At 40.2% G+C, this 18,788-nt stretch overlaps 1 protein-coding gene across 7 annotated transcripts in view; it reads left to right on the top strand.

Moving 5' to 3' along the window:
• Nucleotides 1–18,788, top strand: part of MTHFD1L (methylenetetrahydrofolate dehydrogenase (NADP+ dependent) 1 like) — a 157,642-nt gene that overhangs the window by 27,077 nt on the left and 111,777 nt on the right. For 4 of the 7 annotated variants that reach the window (XR_008576495.1, XR_008576497.1, XR_008576496.1 and 1 more), the window contains exons 11-16: nt 240–413; nt 9,065–9,201; nt 10,474–10,520; nt 11,998–12,105; nt 13,001–13,075; nt 15,598–15,700. Coding sequence is in view for 4 of the 7 variants with exons in the window: in XM_054821399.1 (XP_054677374.1) it covers nt 240–413; nt 9,065–9,201; nt 10,474–10,520; nt 11,998–12,105; nt 13,001–13,075; nt 15,598–15,700 (644 nt within the window). In the remaining 3 variants the exon portion in view is untranslated. Of the gene's footprint in view, nt 1–239; nt 414–559; nt 604–9,064; nt 9,202–9,908; nt 10,011–10,473; nt 10,521–11,997; nt 12,106–13,000; nt 13,076–15,597; nt 15,701–18,567; nt 18,778–18,788 lie in introns of those variants that run through there. The other 3 variants (XM_054821401.1, XM_054821403.1, XM_054821402.1) reach the window with 3 other exon arrangements.

Here is an 18,788-nt window from a genome sequence, read left to right as displayed (position 1 = left end):
GAATCTGATTAAATGAGAGAACTCTGTGAAACTGTAACAATTAACAAACACTGTGCATGATTTTCAATATTATATTAGGTGCTGGCTAATATTTAGGTTTGGTTAATAAAATGTGAGAGAGGATTGAAAAACTGATAACAATAACCCCATTGTTGGAGTATTTGCTGTTGTTTTGTGCTCTGTCGTCGACCACCTAAGCTGAGAGAAATCTCCTGGCTCCTATTTGTTTTCTTTTCCAGTGATATTGAGATTTCCCGAGCACAGAGTCCAAAAGCAGTTGATGTACTTGCCAAGGAGATAGGATTGCTTACAGATGAAATAGAGATCTATGGCCAAACCAAAGCCAAAGTACGTTTGTCCCTGCTGGAAAGGTTAAAGGATCAACCAGATGGAAAATATGTTCTAGTTGCCGGGTAAGAATGCACAGTAATGTCATTAATGTCCACCCTTTTTACTCATATAAACATACAGCTTATATCTTTTTAATATGCTACACGAATAAAAACCCCCAATGTTTTCAGCTGTAGGTTGCTGTCTTCTGAAAGTGAGCAGTTTTGAAATTTTGAAGCAACACAACTTTTCTTCCAAACTGTTATTACTGAAGTAAAGTATATTTTATATGTGGTAGTTTGTTCTAAGCTTCTTAAATGTTATCTGTTGGTGTGTGGAGTTTTTCTTACTGTTTTATCAGAAATTTAAATGTTTAACTTGAATATTTAAGTCTGTCTGTATTCTGCATTCATGTTTGTTTGTAAACAAACTTTTAACAGAAGCTACATGCTAATCTGTTGATACTAACAAGAAATACTTTTTTTTTTTTAATTGAAGAACAGATTACAAAGTTAAAAAAGCCGTGTTTTTTCTCTGAAGTGTAGACATGTCTCCAGGCAGGCTTATCCTACTCTCTGTTCCCACGATTATAGCAAATGCTGTGCACAGCAGGAATTATGTGCTTCTCTTCTGAAGAGCCACAGGTTTTTTCTGCATTCAGTGACACAACATTTTTTCATTCACCTGGTCTGCTAAGTGGAAACTTCTCATTGTCATCAAACATGTTTTATTAGTATTTAAATTGCAATGCATTCTTTATATTCTTAATTAATCTGTATTGTGCCTTCTTTGTAAGTAAACCCAATCAGGTTTAAAATATAGCTTTAGGCTGATCCAGAAGGAAAAGGCTGTTCTTAACTACCTTGATCTACCAACTCCTCAGTCAGGGTAGTGTTCTGCAAACTGTTTGCTTTAATGCCTTCCTGTGGGGACAGCCTGGTTTTCTGGCGCTATCCGAGATGGAGCCGTTGTAGGCTGAGACACCTGATGTTACAAAGCTGAGGCAGGCAAGTTATGAAGTTGTCTTCAAAGCTACGTGATAGAACTGCAATGTATAAAGATGTTCCTGGAGGATGTTGGAGCAGTTGTTTAAGAGAAGGAAATAATAGCTGCTGAGCCTGGTTTCCTTCAGTACAGTTTTATTTTGTGTTTTGCTGCTTTAGAGAAGGAAGAACAGATTCAGCATTTGGCTGAGTTTGAAGAAAGTTGCTACCATGTACTTTCAGGCTGATGATGTCGCCTGCATCAGGTGGGCACCATGCTGCAGGTTGTGCCAGGCTTCTCCAGCAGCAGCATCTCACAGAAGCAGATGTTATTTGCAAACATCTGGAGGTGGAAGATAGCATGATGCAAAACCCCATTCAGGTGGATTTTAGCAGTGTCACATTGTATGCACCAGTGCTTGTGTTTCTTCACGCTGCTTTGGCTCCCAGTCTTCTTCGAGGAAGGTATCTCAAGCAATTCTCTGAACGCCGTCTTGTTGGCACAGACGGAAGTGTGTGTACATGTGGAAGAAATGGGGAAGTTTTGACTAGCAAGATGAAAAGCTGGCAATAAATAGAAAAGTGTGTCTTCTTAAGTTTATTTACCATGTGTAAAGACTGACCTGTGTTTCACATACAAATGGCTGGGTTTGGTACCCACACAACTTGATTATGCAATGTGTTGCTATTTGTAACTTCTCTGAAGTCATTGCATCTGGTGGAGTGAGTACACAGCCACGTCTGCTGCACGAGGAGTGCTGGGGCATTTGCTGAAATGACTGTAGCAGACAACGATTTTAAGAAAAGTGGGGAAATGTTCAGTCCAACGAAAGCTGAATACCACTCAAGTGTGGAAATTGGGGAGCGAAATCCTCAGTGGCCTCCTTCATCCTCTCCCTGCCAAGGCAAGGTCAACCAAAACCTGCATTTGGATTATTACCTTTGTTCACAATACCCAAAGATATGTAGAAATTCTTTTAGAATGATGCAGTATAGGTCTTTAGAGTGTTTTCAGTTCTTCAGAGGAAACGTTTAGGATATATGCTTATACTTCAGGGTTATTTGGCGTGATGGAAATATTTGTTATGTTTGATGTCAACTTTTCATATGTGAAGGGGGTGAAAAGTGTGCATGTGGTATTCAACAAGCTGCAAAATCTCCAACCTCCATCCATGATCCAGCCAGTGACATTTGTACCTGTAATTCTACAGTCAGGTTTCAATATTTCTTGATGTCTAGGAATTTATTGCTGATGTGCTAGAGCCCAAACCTGTTGTTCTGAATAGCAAAATGCAACCAAATGTACCTTTTTATCTCTAAGGACAGCTGTATTTATGACTTTTTAAAAAGTTGTTACTGACTGGAAGGTCGTCTTTACACTTTCTGAATGCATACAAATACGTCTAAATGTCTCATCCAATAGACACTTTGTATGCTGAAAAATTCCAGTTTGGTTAACAGATCATGTCACCCAAAACCAGGATGAAGACTTAATTACGTCATGACTTCCATTTTCTTCTGTATGGAGAGAATTCTTTTCACTTTTCTTCATTATCTCTTTTGTGTGTGTGTGTGACTTGTTACAGGGCTCATGTTAAGACACCTTGGGGTCAGAGCCACGAGTTATCATGGAGCAGTTAGCTCTTGGGCATCAACTGCCTTTTATACAGACTTTTAGTGTGCTAAAAAAAATTATGTGGCAGGACATGTTAACTCAAACTGCCTCCCATTCACTGCAAGCTGAGAGCATGCAAATGAGCGAAGCTTGTGCATGACCTAGTAGCTAAGTTTAGTGCCCAGGATAACTTAATCATGCGTTCAAGCATGTAGGTAGCATATTCGTAAACACAATATGAAACTACATCTAAAATTTGTTATAGAGTCTGTGTGTGTTCCAGCATTTTGTTTTTAAATGGTCCAGTGCTGTGGCTTTTACCAGTTGATTCTGGTAGCTTGCTCGCTTCAAAAATGCAAGCTGATGAATAATAGAATGTGGAAAGATTATGAAATATAATGCTGCTTTTAGTAAGAATTGTGTTGGATTTTGAATGCTGGGAAATTTAAGATCAGTACTTTTAACCTAGAATTAATAGATTGTTTTGTGATGAACTACCTTTTTGGTAAGACAAAAATGGAGGGAAATAAATACTAACTTAATGCTTGTACAAGTTGTTGTAAATATCTTAGGGACAGAATTTTCAGATGTGGAATTTTAATGGGTATGTATTGGGTTGTACTTCTGTTCACTGTATTTCTTGGGCCATAAGGTGCTTAAAGAAAAGAAAAATGGTAGACATAAAAAAGAGGAATAATATAGGGAAGAATAAATGGGGAAAATACCACTGCGTTGATGCACTGAAACACCTGACAGTCCAAAGCAAAGTTGTGGCATAGGCAGTTTGTCGTGTATTCGTTGTGTTGTTGCACAGCTCCTGACTGGGATTGTCTCGGATGGGTCTTCGTCGGCTTTTGAGAGCTTGTAGTTGTGAGTTCCTCAGGCTGTTCCCAGCTTTGTTCAGTCACTTTAGCTTCACAGTGATCCCCGTGCTTTCGTAGCTGGAAGCTCAAGTCCCATTTTGAGGATGCCACTGCAATGTTGTCATAATCTCACCTCGACGAAGTGACAGGAGTTGCAACACTTCTGTGCCCAGAAATAAATCTCTGGCAGTTGTAATCTTGGATGGGAGATGTGTGTAGGTGAGGCTGTTATTTATGGGAGCTCGATTGCCCGTGCCCTCCGTAGCTAGGCTTTGTACGTTTCCATGTGGATCACGGGGAATGGTGAACTCATTAAAATCTTTGAAATTGCTGATAGTGATGATTTGAAGATAGGAAATTTGAAAGAGCAGAATTGTCACACATCCAGTAAAGTTCTTGCTGGAGTCACTGCGGCTGGGGTAGCTGCGAGGAGGTTACAGCTGGTGCAGTGTATCATCTCACTGTTTGTTTATTTTCTCTTTCGGAGACCTCATGTAGCTTTCCCACAGAAACAGCTCCACTGTAAGCTAATGTGATGTATAACAAACAAACAAAAAGTCTGCATATTCTTATCTTTGTTTTGATATGCATAAAGAGAGGAGGCTTTCCAATGTTATGGAAAACTTGCTTTGCCAAGGAGCTGGTGACTGCTTGGTAGGTGGCAGAGAAGTTTTAAGGAGGAAAATGATTGTGGGGTTTCTGTGTTTAGATTGAAAACATATTAAAGAAATTTGAAGAAGAATGCAAATGAGTGTAAAAGTCTCTCGAAGTTCATTAAAATTGACTGTAGTTTAAAGGTTTAGTTTTTTTGGTTTTTTTCCCTAGATTTGCATGAGGTCAAAACACAGCATTGCACAATTGGGCTAAAGTTAGCCATTAGCAGTTGTAATTTTATACTCATGTGAGCGAGTGACCTAAGCTGCAAGAGTGTAGGCTCAGTAGTGTAGCCAGCAAAAACACCTCAATGTCCACAAAACAGCTTAAGTGGATTATTTATTTATGAAACTGATCAAAGTAGGCCAGGTACAAAAGGGGAGGTATTTAAAATAAGCTTTAGAAGGATATTATTAGAATAGAAATCTCTCAATTTCAGGGGGAGGGGTGTTGGGGGGGGGGGTTGTTTGACTGTGTTGTTTTTTTAACTAATATTTAAAACTGAGATTCTGGTAACTATTGAAATTATTAAATAGCTGTTTAGCTCTTAAGATTTATCCCATAGTCTCCAGGCTGCTGAGAATAAAAGGTGTCCTGCCAGGGCCTCTCATGTAAGATGAGAAGTTGGGGATAGGTGCGTGAATTGTCTAGACCAATTCGGCTTCGCTGAATAGTGTGATTTACAGAATCCTCGCATTTTGGTAATTCTGTTAGGTGGAAGGAGACTGAAAAGTCAGGTTCCTGGTTTTGACTTCTCAGGGGTTTGTGCCTCTTCCTACCTGCTGCAGTGGGTGAGGTTTCTTGGGAGACTGTCACCCAAGTGCTGTACAGTTTATGGAAGTCCGGTTGCTGGCTTTCTTCCTCCATCACAGCTGCCTTTTCACATTTGGAGCCTTCAGGTAGTCATCTGAGTAACTCTAGTTCCAGGAAAACTAAGGATCGCAGGGCTTCTCAGAAGGGAGAGCACAGATTAAAATGTACAAACCCATCTGAGGAGCACACTGAAAGTGTAGGCTGTTAAAGCCAAGCAGGTTTGGTGAAGTCGAGGTCTTGTCTGCAAAGACATGTCTGTTTACTGCTGCAAACCGTTGTGTGCTTGCATGAGTACACCGGTGAAAATAAGCTTGCTCCAGTTCATTTTTAGCCCCAGTTTGGTGGAGGCTGGTTCTCCCAGAGTGCCGCATTCTTGGTAGGGATGTGGCTGGTGCAGAGTATCAGTGTACTGGGAATTCAGCAGAGGCAAGATCTGTTCCTCCCAGTTTGAACAATGAGCAATGGTCTGTTTCTCTCTTTGTTCTCTGGAAAAAGGTCTTTCTTACAGAAAATTCCCAGTGTTTTCTGGCTCAATTTACATAGTCATTTTAGAATAGGCCAGCTGGGTTACCAGAGCATTTTAGTAACGTGTCACTTGATTGTATGCATCTTCTGCGATAAGTAGATACTATTCTTCATGCAACTACCAACGTGCCTTCTGGTTATGCATTTGTCAATTCCAATTTCCTTTTCTTTACTGAATGGTAGGATGCATCTTTGATTTTGCTCGTTTCATAAGAGCTGTAAGGAGTGCATGCCAGGCCAGCCGTCTGCAGTGTTTTGAGCTGCACTTGAGTAAATAACCTAGTGATGGTGTCTTTGAATTCTCTCAAACGTGAAATTTGTGTGTCCAATGTTCAAAAATAGAGCAAACCACCAACAGGAAGCACTGCAAATACAAGTTGTTCTGTTAGCAGTGCAGCTGTTGTGTGCGCTGAGTTTTGGGGGGCTGTGGGGAGTCCTTTACTGGTAACTTCCAGTAAACAGTTGTAGGAGTCTTCTTCATAGCAGAATAGTTTGCTTTTTGGTGGGGCTTTTTGGTTTGGGGTTTGTTGTTATTGTTTTTTAAATAACTAATAGCTTAAAGGGTTATTATCTTATTAAGTCTTTGAATGAGTGCAGTAATGCCTCAAGATTACTCATGTATTCTTTAAATCTCACTTTAATGCACAGGAATAAGAGGATCAAGTAAATGAGATTAGAGCAACAGACAAAAGTGAATGAGACAGTAGAACAAGGGGCAAGGAGAAAGCCTGCTAATAATGATTTGGATGGGGTTTGGGCAACCAGTGTTAGAACAGTAGTCGGGAGGGCGAAACAGTAGTCGGGTAGCGAAAGTGAGTTAACCTGGCTGTGGTGCTCTGAAAGAAGCGTCTTTGTACAAAAGTGAGGATCCTGGGACAAATGGAGATGGTAGAAATAGTGGTGGGAAAACCCGAAGCTGCCATTGTAGCAACAGTAAAACCGGGAGGGCTCGCTGTCCTGACAATGTAGAGATTAAAAAGCATCCATTCTTCTAGGAGCTGCAAACATGAAGGTGAGAGAAATGAAGCAGCATTCTGTGCTCCTGCAGTAGATGAGAAGAAAATAAGACGGCGAAGGCATAGTGTGAATAAAAAGATGGCAGGGACCAAAACCACTTTGGAGAGTAGATGAAATGGCTTTAGAGAGTAGGTAAAATTGATTCTTCTCAGGATATGCTCTAAGTCTCCCACCTTTTTTTGGCTCTACATAGAAATTTTGCTAAAAATCTGTGAATTCCCTTTTAAGTGAAGGAAGTATTGTTCCAGAAAGGCAGGAGGACAAAATAGAATCATAGAGTGGTTTGGATTGGAAGGGACCTTAAAGATCATCTCGTTCCAACCCCCCTGCCAGGGGCAGGGAATAGCCTGGATAGTAAGTTATTGACAGTGCTTTAGAATATGGTAGTTGGCAAACATGATGTTATAAACATGGGAAAAAGTTACTAAAAACAAATGCCCAAATTAACCAACACATAGTCATATAAGAGTAGTTCAAAGCTATCATCAGACAAAATACTATTTTTGAAGAGTCTCAGTTCAGGGAATCTCTTATAGATGTACTAAACCCCATTGATTTCACTGGAACTTGAGTTAAAACATTACTTTTCTGAATAGGAAAATTCTTTCCTGGAACAATATAGTAGATGTTAATTTGGCTTGCCTCCTATTGCCCAATTTTTTCCAGACATATCTAACAAAGGCTTCTTTTTTTTTTTTTTTTTTTTTTTTTTTTTTAACAAAAAGCCCAAGATCTGATGATGATATAAAAGATAGATTTGTGACAAGTTAATGTTTTTCATGTGTTTACATTTTGTGGGGCAAAGAAAGGCTTTTGTCAATCTGTGAACTAACTGAACTAAGCTGAATCTTGAAGGCAAGGAGACAACACAGATGTCTCCTTGCATTTGACAATTTTACTAATGTTTTTATGCCATTTGAATTGTGATCTGATATCCAATATCTTGGAAAAAATACTAGTTGGGAAAGGAAGTGTTTCTAATTAGAGCTAGATGTTTTAGCTCAAGTTTTGAAGAGGTCAGAGGATAAGGGTTCCTCTTTGACTAGGATGCATGTGAATGCTTGTATTTCCTTGGGAATGAACTGTAGTTCTCAACGTCAGCTTCGCTAAGGCACTTACTTCTCTGCAGGTAGCGAAGGCAGCAAAGATAAGAATGGTTGCACTTTACCAAAAAGTAGGACTTGTGCGAGAGTGGTGTGAGTGGAAAAAGGACTGGAGCTTTCTGCTTTTGCCAGTCAGAAGGAGAAATGCTGTGCCTTAAAGAATCATTTGAATGCATTTTGGACATGTGAGATGTGTTCATACTTTAAGGAAAAAAAAAAGAAAAAGGAAAAAAATCCCAACACCCCCTGACATGGATCATAAACAAATGCACTGACCTTGAAAGTAGGGAGAACATCACTTAAACTGAGGGGTGTCTCATTCACAGAGGGGTGATGAAGTTTTCTACTTGCAAAATCAGCTGTCATTGTGCCTTCATTACAGGGACAAGAGTAGAGTCTTTGAGTGGAGGTTACAGTCTCTGATTCGAGATCGGATGCCTTTCTAAAATACTGTCCTGGTTCAGTCATGGTCTAGATGTGGGAGTTGTAGCATGAGGGTTTTGAGCTTTTGTATGGGAGGTCAGACTGTGATTGTAATTGTCCCTCATCACCCTTAAATCTGCAAAAATACCACAAAACATAAGTGTAAAATCATATTCAAGTTGAATATAATGACTTTTGTGTCCTGTTTTATTTAAAAAGCAGTTGATCTGTCATTGTTGAGACTTATGAAGACAGGGAAGCTGGAGAGGGATAGTTGAGTTCTACAAACAGAAATGTTGGCTATTTAATTTAAAATATTCTATTATTTCATTCACAGTTTGAGCAGTGGGAATAAAACATCTCATACATTACTACAGAAAAGTATTAATACAGGCTCAGAGTATCTTGATAGATGGTTTGTTAATGAAACTGGTGAGACTTTTGTGCTGTAATAAAAAAGTCTAAATTCAATATATTCCTTTCAGAACTTTTGCCAAAATAATCTTCTCTTTTTCTGCTATCATAGTAAATTGCTTAAATAGAAGACACATGTATATTAGCATTCCAGCTTGAGCTAGGGGCTAACATTGTGGCAGTATTTTTGTGGAGACAAAGTAATCTTATTGAAATTTGCTGTACAAATATTCTTCATCGAAATCAAAAGCTGTAAGTTCTGATATCCTTAGCCAAGCTGACATCAGCAAAGAATTTGATTAATCTTTTTTCTTGTTTTGCTAGAATAACCCCTACACCCCTAGGAGAGGGAAAAAGCACAGTCACAATTGGTCTCGTTCAGGCGCTTACTGCACACCTTAACATTAATTCCTTTGCTTGTCTGAGACAACCTTCCCAAGGACCTACTTTTGGAGTTAAAGGTACATAATATTTGCAGACTCTATGACCTCTTTCAGATTAAAATGAAATCATGCTTTTTTTTGCTTTTTTCTTTTTCTCTTCTTTTTTCTCTTTTTTTTTGCTTTTTTTTTTTTTAAATTCCCTAGTTACTTCACTAACTCAATGGATTGTCTGAATGGTAGCATGTTGGATTTTTGGTAGATATATAACTAATAGATAAAAGTTTCTTGCACATGTCTTCCCGTGCAAGGTTCATATCTGTGTTCATGTACTTAACGTGCATGGATAATGCAGACAAAGCCCAAACATGATGAAAGGCATGGGGATGAGTTATCCAGGAGGAGTTCCATATGAGTACACACCCCTCCAGCCACTCCTCTGCTTGGAGACTCTAAAGATGTCTCTGAATGTTAATGTTTAATTTTTCCTTGAGAAAGTGTCCTAAATCCGCCCATATCCATTTGAAATATCCAAGCTAAGGTAGTTGGCAGTTATGAGTATGGTTCAGCTGTCACCGCATCATGCGTTTGGCTAGGTCCGAACCTCCTCTGTCTGCTCCTCTGAGTTGTACACCCTAATCACGGGCTGCTGCCTTTTTGCCTAGAGAGTGTGAGTGCCAGGTAGGAGCCAGCCAGAGTTCAAGCCTGTCTTCAATGCTGATAGGAAGTAATGCAATCTTTTTTCTACCATTTCTCAGCTGAGGTTGGTGCCTAACTGGGCAAGCACTCCCCATCTGCTCTACTTTGCTTTGCTGAAGTTTAAGTTAACAAGTTTGATTTCAGCTGGAAGGCTCCTGGTGCTTGGTGCTTCTCAGCCAATTCTGGTGCACGTGAGTGCTTTAATCCCTCCACTCAGCTTGTGCAGAGGCTACAGCAGACTCCTTTGCCTGTGCCATGGGAGGCAGCGGGGAAGGAGCACTCAGGCAAGAGTGCGAAGGTTTCATTCAGAAGCGGTGCTTGCTCGTGACTGCTGTGTCTTTCCATGCAACAGCTGCATGTGCATGACTATGTCCTAAATCTGGGCAGGAGCAGAGGGCAACCCTTATCTAGCCAAAGTCTGGGCCAGCCATCATGTGTAGGCTTTCCTTGCAGTTCAGGAATTCCCTTTTTACTACTTGCTGAAAAAAGCCAGAAAGTCTTGTTCATTTGGGTGCATTATTGATCCCCTAATAGAAATTAAAATGCTGAGAAGCATATCAGCAGCACTGTTTGTTTCACTTTGTGTGTTTAGGAGTAGTTATTTTGTTTTCCAAAATTGGTGCGAGTCTGATGTGACCATGTTTCCCTGTGCAGGTGGAGCAGCCGGCGGTGGATATGCTCAAGTGATTCCCATGGAGGAGGTGAGACAGCGGGGGAGGCAGCAAGTCCCTGTCCCTCTGGGATGGGTGGGCAGGCCGAGGTGGCCGCTGCAGCGCTTGGTCGGTGGCGAGGGTCTGCCTGGAGAAATGGGGTGATCCTTGCCACCTGCACATGGTCCTTGCCACCTCCGCGTGCCTGCTGTGTGACATGGAGGGGCTGTGAAGTGGGGGTGCAAAAATGTTGCACAGATCATCATAGAATCATAGAATGGTTTGGATTGGAAGGGACCTTAAAGATCATCTAGTTCCAACCCCCCTGCTGTGGGCAGGGACACCCTCCACTAGACCAGGTTGCCCAAAGCCCCATCCAACCTGGCCTTGAACACTGCCAGGGATGGGGCATCTACAACCTCTCTGGGCAACCTGTTCCAGTGCCTCATCACCCTCACAGTAAAGAATTTCTTCCTTATATCTAATCTAAATCAACCCTCCTTTAGTTTAAACCCATTACCCCTTGTCCTGTCGCTACACTCCCTGATAAACAGTCCCTCTCCAGCTTTCCTGTAGGCCCCTTCAGGTACTGGATACTGTGTACTGTGTTGGCTTCCAGAGCGTAAAACGCAAGCAGATTCTCTGGGCAACGGGGCACGTAAGGATAGTGTGGCTAAGCGTATGCGTATATTCACAATGCTTGTTTGGAAAAGCACAAAGGTTTTACCCCAAAAGAGTCTAAATTAGAGCTCAGTAAAACCACTCCATGACCCAAACTGGTGAAGTACCACCATGAAAGTGCACAGCTGGTCCAAACAGAGCCCTAATGCAGTGCTTAGCTACAGTTTGGATCCCCTGTTGCACGTGGGTCTGAGCACAGTGAAGGGCTTCTGCTGGTGCCCCTCTGCAGTCAGTGCTGCAGTGCAATTAAAACTGACCTTCTGCCTCCTCCTGTCAGAGATATCGAAAAAAATACAGTACCTACATAACACAAGTCCTAATCTAATCTAAACTGCTGATTTCAGATTTTTCCACAAAACTTTGGTGGATAAACTTTGTATCAGCAAAGTTCATGCCTGATCAGGTACGGGCTGTGCTCCCATGGCTAGTGGAAATCTGGCGTACGTCCCCACAGCCAGCACGCACGGTGTGCTCCGGTGGATTCAGCAGAAATCCGCACCCCTGGGCCAGGTCAATTAGTAAATACTGACAGTAAACTGATTTAGCTTTAATGGTCTGGAACTGTAGCCATGGGCTTTTCATTCCTGGATCATCTAGCAAAGAATAAAGACGTTTGTGGCTTTGTTTGGCTAAACTAAGGGTAATTTACCATGTACTCAGGTGAAAACAAGTCCTTCATATTTCATATAGCTCGGTGTATTTTTAGCCTAATAATATTTCATCTGCACTAATAGGTGACTAATCAGAGCTGTAACCTCAAGGAGATAGCAACGATTCTTGTTGTTAATCTGTCTGAGATTACTACATTGAGTTAAATGGTTTTGATTGTATTGTTTTCACCTTCTAGTTCAATCTTCATTTAACTGGAGATATTCATGCTATAACTGCTGCAAATAATTTGCTGGCTGCTGCTATTGATGCCAGGATCTTGCATGAGAACACTCAGTCTGATAAGGTGAGAATTATTTTCTGATATCCACATGACATTTTTTCTTTACAATTTTTCTATTAGCTGCATTTCAAAGCAAAATAAGTTGATTTTCTTTTTATATTTTCACCATGTGAAACTATTGCTGAAGCCATTCTGTGTTCTGGGAAATTTTGCTTGTAGAATATATTTTTCTGGCAAATAGCTATCATAAGGTGGTCTTTAAGATAAGGATCTTATGCCCAGAACATTGTCAACTATTTCAAACTGTACTAGATAGTCTAACAGAAGATGGTTTATATATATATAAAATCTTAATCTTTTTAATAATTTGTATACTCCTTTTAATTATACTTATATAGTTGGGGATGATATACATTAAGAAGAAGGGGCTGTGGGGAAAATAAACTAGATCCTCTTCCCTCCACTAAATCTGTTGTAACCTTAACGCAAATGCTAACTTGAGTCTTTAAGGGAAAGGAGAAAGTAAAGGAAAGAGCCTCCTTTTTTTTGGCTACAGTGTTAAAACTGAGCAGGGTTGTCATATCCCCTTTACTTGGTCTGACACAAATGTGTATTTAGGCCATTTTGCAAATGATAGTTACAGTGTGAATAATTTGGACCTTGGGTAAAGTTTTAAAGAGCTCCCAATTTCAAAAGTGGTTGTTTTTTTTTTTTTTGGGTGAAACATAGAAACACAGTAATTTTGGTAACTGGATTTAAACTGTTACATCATAGGCATTGCTCAAAAGCCTACCACCTTCGCAAAATTGATTTTTAAATCGCTAAACAGAAGTCCACAGTTTATGTAGTTGGGAAATTCTTACTGAAATTTGTCTGAATAAAATAAAAACATTAGCTTTTTATTTAGCTAGATCCTGGTTGTAACTTTTTTTTTTAACTTCTCGTCTGTTTTTTCTAGGCTTTGTATAATAGACTGGTTCCAGTAGTTAATGGCGTGAGAGGATTTTCTGCTATTCAGCTTGCCCGTCTGAGAGTAAGTTGTAAATGTAATCTCTCCTCAATTATAGTATCTCTACATAAAACATACTCTCTTACACAACTTGTTTTAAATTATTTGATGTATGGGACTGCGTTTGTATAAACCTCCCTCATGAATTTATCAAGTCCAGGCTTTTTTCTGAAAGCATTGTCCGTGAAGTAATAGGAACTGGGTCTGATATTATTTTCATAACTATCATTTTTGCTCTTCTCCTGAAATAAACCAATAATGTCTTTAAATGCTGTGTCTTTCCTGATGAAATATTGAAGTTAAGAGTTTTTAAAATACTTTTCCTATTATGGTAAAGTCACGTTTGAAAGCTCACATTCTTTGGTTTTGCAATATTTTCTGGTTTTGAAAGTTTATTATAGCATATACTTCTAGGGTTTTATTGATGTCAATTTGACAGTGTCTTTCTTCGAGGGGCAGAAGTACATTTGTGTGCATAGTATATTTTTGCATCCTATCTTGCTTCCTGAATGCTTCTAGAAGAGCTTCCTATGCAGTTCATGTAAGAATAACGTATCTGGATTTGAGGCTGCCATTCTGATAAATACCTAGAGAGCAACACGGTCCACTAGCACAGGGGAAGGAGAATATGAACCCCCCTGAATATGACGCTTAAGGACAGCTTTGGTCTTCTACATCCAGTTCCATGTTTGCAGTTGGCTTTTGAATCCTGACCGGTGGTGTTTTAGAGTCACTGGATGGCAACAGATAGCTGCCAAGGGCACACATGGAATTGGGGATGGAAAGGAGGATAGAGGTAATATCCACTTCTGTTGGGGGGGGGGAAGAAAAAAAAATCTCATAACATTTTAAGCTTTTGTGCTGCTTTTGTTTGAATGCCAGTAAAACTAAGATATGGATGATGCCCACTTGACGCTGCAGCAGATTAGGTCTCAGAATTTTCCATCAGAGTTTTGGAGTATTTTCATTTTGTCCTTGTTTACACTGTGTGTAGGGTAACAGGTAGGGTTTTGGTTGTTCATGACACACCAACTATCTCTGCAGTTGAAATGGATTTCTCTATCTTCACATGAGCTGCAACTCAGTAACAAAAAGTTTGGCTTTATAACATTTAAATGCATACATTATAATTTCCAAAATAACTGAATTATTTTGCTTTGAATTATTTTTCATATAATGATTCCTTATAGCTAAAAAAAAATCAGATATAAAAAAATATGGGATGGGGTTACAGTTTTTTCAAAAGAGGATTATTAAGATTGAAACTCCTCCCTTACATGTGTGGTTTGGACTTGTAATTACAGAAGGTCCCATGCAATTTTTTTTTCTTTTTTTTTTTCCCCTTCAAACTGCTCGTCTAATGTCAGGAGCTGCCCTTCTCATTCCCCCGCTCCTCAGCTTTTTTCCCCAGTAATTATTAGCCTAAGACCTTCTTACCTTACCTCCTCTCTTTATCTGCTTCTACCCCAGTCTTTTCTTTGTCTCCTTTTCCACATCTGCTCTGTGTCTCCCTCCTTCCCATCTGCATCCAGATCAGTCGGGCTTTCTCTTGCTGCTTAGATCCAGTATAGACATTGTTGAGACCCTGGGAGGGTCAAGCTGCTTCCTTTGCAGTCCCAGTGCCCAGCCCTCCTTGTAGTGGTTGAAAGTTATAAAAATGACTGAAAATTTTGCTCTTTGGTAAAATGCTCTGGAAAGATGTATCTGGGCAAATGCCTGATACACCAAGCAGGAGGGATAAGCACTGCCATCCCCCAGGAGAGATGCTGATGGGATATTGCTCCTTTCTCAGTCTGCATATTTTCATAGAATTAGTAAGAAACTATCTCCTGACCACGTCGAATTGGATTAAAATTGGCCAACAGATTAGAAAAACATTAATACAAGACTGGCAGTTGAGGATTTAAGCCTTTCTTCATTAAAACAGGGGTGAAAAATCTTAGGGCACCAAGTGTCAAAACCAAGCTGTTCTGAACAGTCTTTTGTCCTTCTCAGTACAGTGGGAAATGCCCCAGTGCCTGCATCTGGATTTGAAAGCATCCGTCACAGTCTGAGACACCAACCCTCAAAAAGGAGTGTTGCAAAACCAGTTATAATACTCTCAAAAGATGTCCCCAGCTTTCTAGAAATAACTGTTGGTTTAAATAGTGAAGTAACAGTGGTGCCTCATTGAAATTGAGTATTTTTAGACTTTCAAAGATTTCCACAAACTAGAGCAAGCGATTAATTATCTTTTTATTAGTAACTGATAATGTTGAATTTTCTCTTTGGTTTACCTTAAGAGTTTCTTATGTGTAAGAAAGAGATTGTTATTTAATGGTCTACGAGTATTTCTCCTTTTTTTTTTTCATTTCTCCATCTACATTTGCCCCTATTTTAGTTACAGGTGTTTGCCTGTGTGCTTCTTTTTTTTTAAATAGTTTTGGTCCTGACATGCTTCTTTCCAAAATGCTTACTGAAAGAGGGGGTGATAAGCCAGAGCAGCTATACCTTTTCAAGCAAAAAAGCCACTTCATTGTGTTTTTCTTTAACTTGTTTTTACGTAGAGGCTGGGAATAAACAAGACTGATCCTGAGACTTTTACAGAAGATGAGATCAGCAAATTTGTGCGCCTAGATATTGACCCATCTACCATAACATGGCAAAGAGGTATGTTGTCAGAAAGCCTCACTTCAGCTTGTATATAATCATAACTTATTTCCTAATTTGCTCAATTTTACCTGAATCAGAGCTGTTACTGCTCTCTGACTGTAAGAACAACTTATTTGCAAGTGGGTGTGTAACAAATTTGGGTGCAGTATGTTGCTCTAAACTTGGTCAAATATCTGCAGTAACTCAAGAAAGTTTGCTAATATTCTGAAAGATGGGTTGCTCTGACAGTGTAAGTACATCCCGTGTTTCTCCTATATTAGATAATACATCTTAAAACATACGAAAGTGGCTTTTCTGTGCATTTTACAAATCTTATCCATTCTTTTCTTAACTGTGTGTATTATGGTTTTACATTATTTGTACTTACGCTACTTGATTTAATCCCTCATCCTTCCCAGCTTAGCACTCTGGGTAGCTCAGAGACTAAATAGGTCTCAGGGATTATGTGTTTTTCCTATTTTTAAACTGTCTTGAGTTGTTTGCTTTGTTAGGAAGAAGAGGTGAAATATGTGGTACGGTTTCAACTATGTATGCTAATGTCATTGTTTAACCCCAGCTGCCAACAGAGCCCCCCACAGCCACTCGCTCACTCCCCCCCGGTGGGATGGAGGAGAGAATCGGAAGGGTAAATTGAGAAAACTTGTGGGTTGAGATGAAGACAGTTTAATAGGTAAAGCAAAAGCTGCGCACACAAGCAAAGCAAGGAATTCATTCCCCACTTCCCATGGGCAGGCAGGTGTTCAGCCATCTCCAGGAAAGCAGGGCTCCATCACGCATAACGGTGACTTGGGAAGACAAACGCTATCACTCCAAACATCCCCCTCTTCCTCCTCCTTCCTCCAGCTTTGTATGCTGAGCATGACATCATATGTTATGGAATATCCCTTTGGTCAGTTGGGGTCAGCTGTCCCGGCTGTGTCCCCTCCCAACTCCTTGTGCACCCCCAGCCTCCTCGCTGGTGGGGTGGGGTGAGAAGCAGCAAAGGCCTTGGCTCTGTGTGAGCACTGCTCAGCAGTAATGAAAACATCCCTGTGTTATCAGCACTGTTTTCAGTACAAATCCCAAACATAGCCCCATAGTAGCTACTGTGAAGAAAATTAACTCTAGCCCAGCCAAAACCTGCACAGCCAAGCAAACCAATATGCACTCTCTCACACCCTTAGCAACTCCCCTCTGCATTTTTCAGTTCTAGTGCTGGATTAAATTTCAGTGTTTACCTCAATCTTTCTTTTTCTTTTTTAAGCCAGTAAACTCTGCATAAAGTTTTGAGCTAAATTCTGCTGGATTTTATTTTCTTCCTAAGTTCTCAAACACCAAAGTTATTAGTTTAAAATCATTGTTAAATGGAATATATTGTGGTGGTCAGAGAAAAAAGGTGAATCTATTGAGAAGTGAAGATTCTTGGCCGTGCTTTACTGTGCCCTTTGTGTGCATGTTACCTCTTGGGATATTTTTCTCAAGGTAATACTGAGGGATGTGGCATAAGATGTTTTTTATTAGTCACACAGTGTGCCTGGAAGAGACCTGTATTACGATGAAGGAGTAATATAAATATTTAGTGTAATATGAGTCATCATTTTTATCAGCATGGTTTGGGAGGAGGCAGCATTACTCAACAGCTGTTAGCCTCAAGTGAGTTATTTAATTCATCTCAAACAATGTTAGTGAAACTTCTATTCCACGCAACTCTATATGATGTACATATCTGAAACATTTCAGAAAAAAAGTTGGTCTTAGGAATGTTTTAGATAACTTAGAAAATGTTTTATTTGGGACTGTTTCTGCACTCCCTATGTCTGTGAAGCTTGTTACGTACCAGGGAGTTTGTAGGGCAGAAGAAAAAGCTATCGGATTCTCTGAAAATTAATTTTAGTCAGGACCTGTTTCCTTAAAAGTGTCACAAGCTTGCAGTTCATTGTCACCTTATACTAACTTGAACAGGTACAACATACCGAAAAGAAGGAAAGCTTCCCCCTACTTACCCTTCCCTTGGTATTCAGATCCTGTTTATATCTCAAGAGGATAAGGAAGTAGATACATTAAACCTAACACTTGGTTGAACCTAAACTTTCCTGAAACATTTACTTTGGGTAAGAAAGAGGGAGAATTTGGAGAAGGAAAAATTGCTTTTGTGGCAAAACCAATTATTTCTTCTTTTACTACTTCTAAGGGCAGCTATTGGAATCTTCCTGGAGAATGAATTCTGACCATGGTGAGAAAGCCAGTGTATCCTGGTGACTAGAAGAGTTGCAGAGGTAGTTGTAGTTTCATGGTAAGGCTGTTCAGGTTACATGACTTCACTAGGAAGAGCCAGACAAAAAGCAGCCCACTGGCTGTCCAGGCTGGTGGGAAGGCTAGTTCCTGCTCTCAGCAGTGTTGGCTAGGCAGGACAGACATTTAGGTTTGCTTAAGGCTGCTCGTGAGACTGAGCTTCCTAGGAGGAGAAGCAGTAAGTTTGTGCTTGAGAGATCAGCTTGCCATATGGCTTCACAGTGGCATATGGTGCCACAGCTTGGTATGAGGCTACTGCTTCCATGTACCGGGCTCTGTTCTGCAATTTCTGCCAGAAATGTAGTATTTTAGAGTATGACTGTATATAAATAGAAACCAAAATGAATTAGCCAAATCTGTGTTGCACCATACCTTAAACGGGGTTCCCGAAGAAGTTAGGGACCTAAATACCATGTAGTGGGAAGAAGGCACATATGGTATTTACAACAGCCCCGTGAGAAATGCCCGAGAAGGGGAAGTGGCTTAAACCTTGCTTTTTTTCTAGCTCGCTCACAACCCCAAAATGGGGTTATTTGATTGAGATTCAAAGTCCCTCTTGTTCGTGGGTAATTATGTTGTCCTTTTCTGTACAGACAAATTTGTTCATCTCCGAAAGCACCAGGAAGAGTGGAGAAGGTGATTTCACTGACCTTCAGTGCAGACAGCTTCTCCGAAGGTTCTTGATTCTCTGCTTCTAAATGAACAGGGCTCAAATCTACATCTACCAGAAGATTGACTTGATTGCCAAACTATAGGCTGAACTGATCAAGAGTACCTTCCACCCTTTCTTTTAGGGTTGGTGCAAACTGAAACA

This window comes from Grus americana, chromosome 3 (genome assembly GCF_028858705.1).
Source record: "Grus americana isolate bGruAme1 chromosome 3, bGruAme1.mat, whole genome shotgun sequence".
NCBI lineage: Eukaryota > Metazoa > Chordata > Aves > Gruiformes > Gruidae > Grus > Grus americana.
The sequence above is the reverse complement of the archived record's forward strand: the minus strand, read 5'-3'. Positions and strand labels throughout refer to the sequence as shown.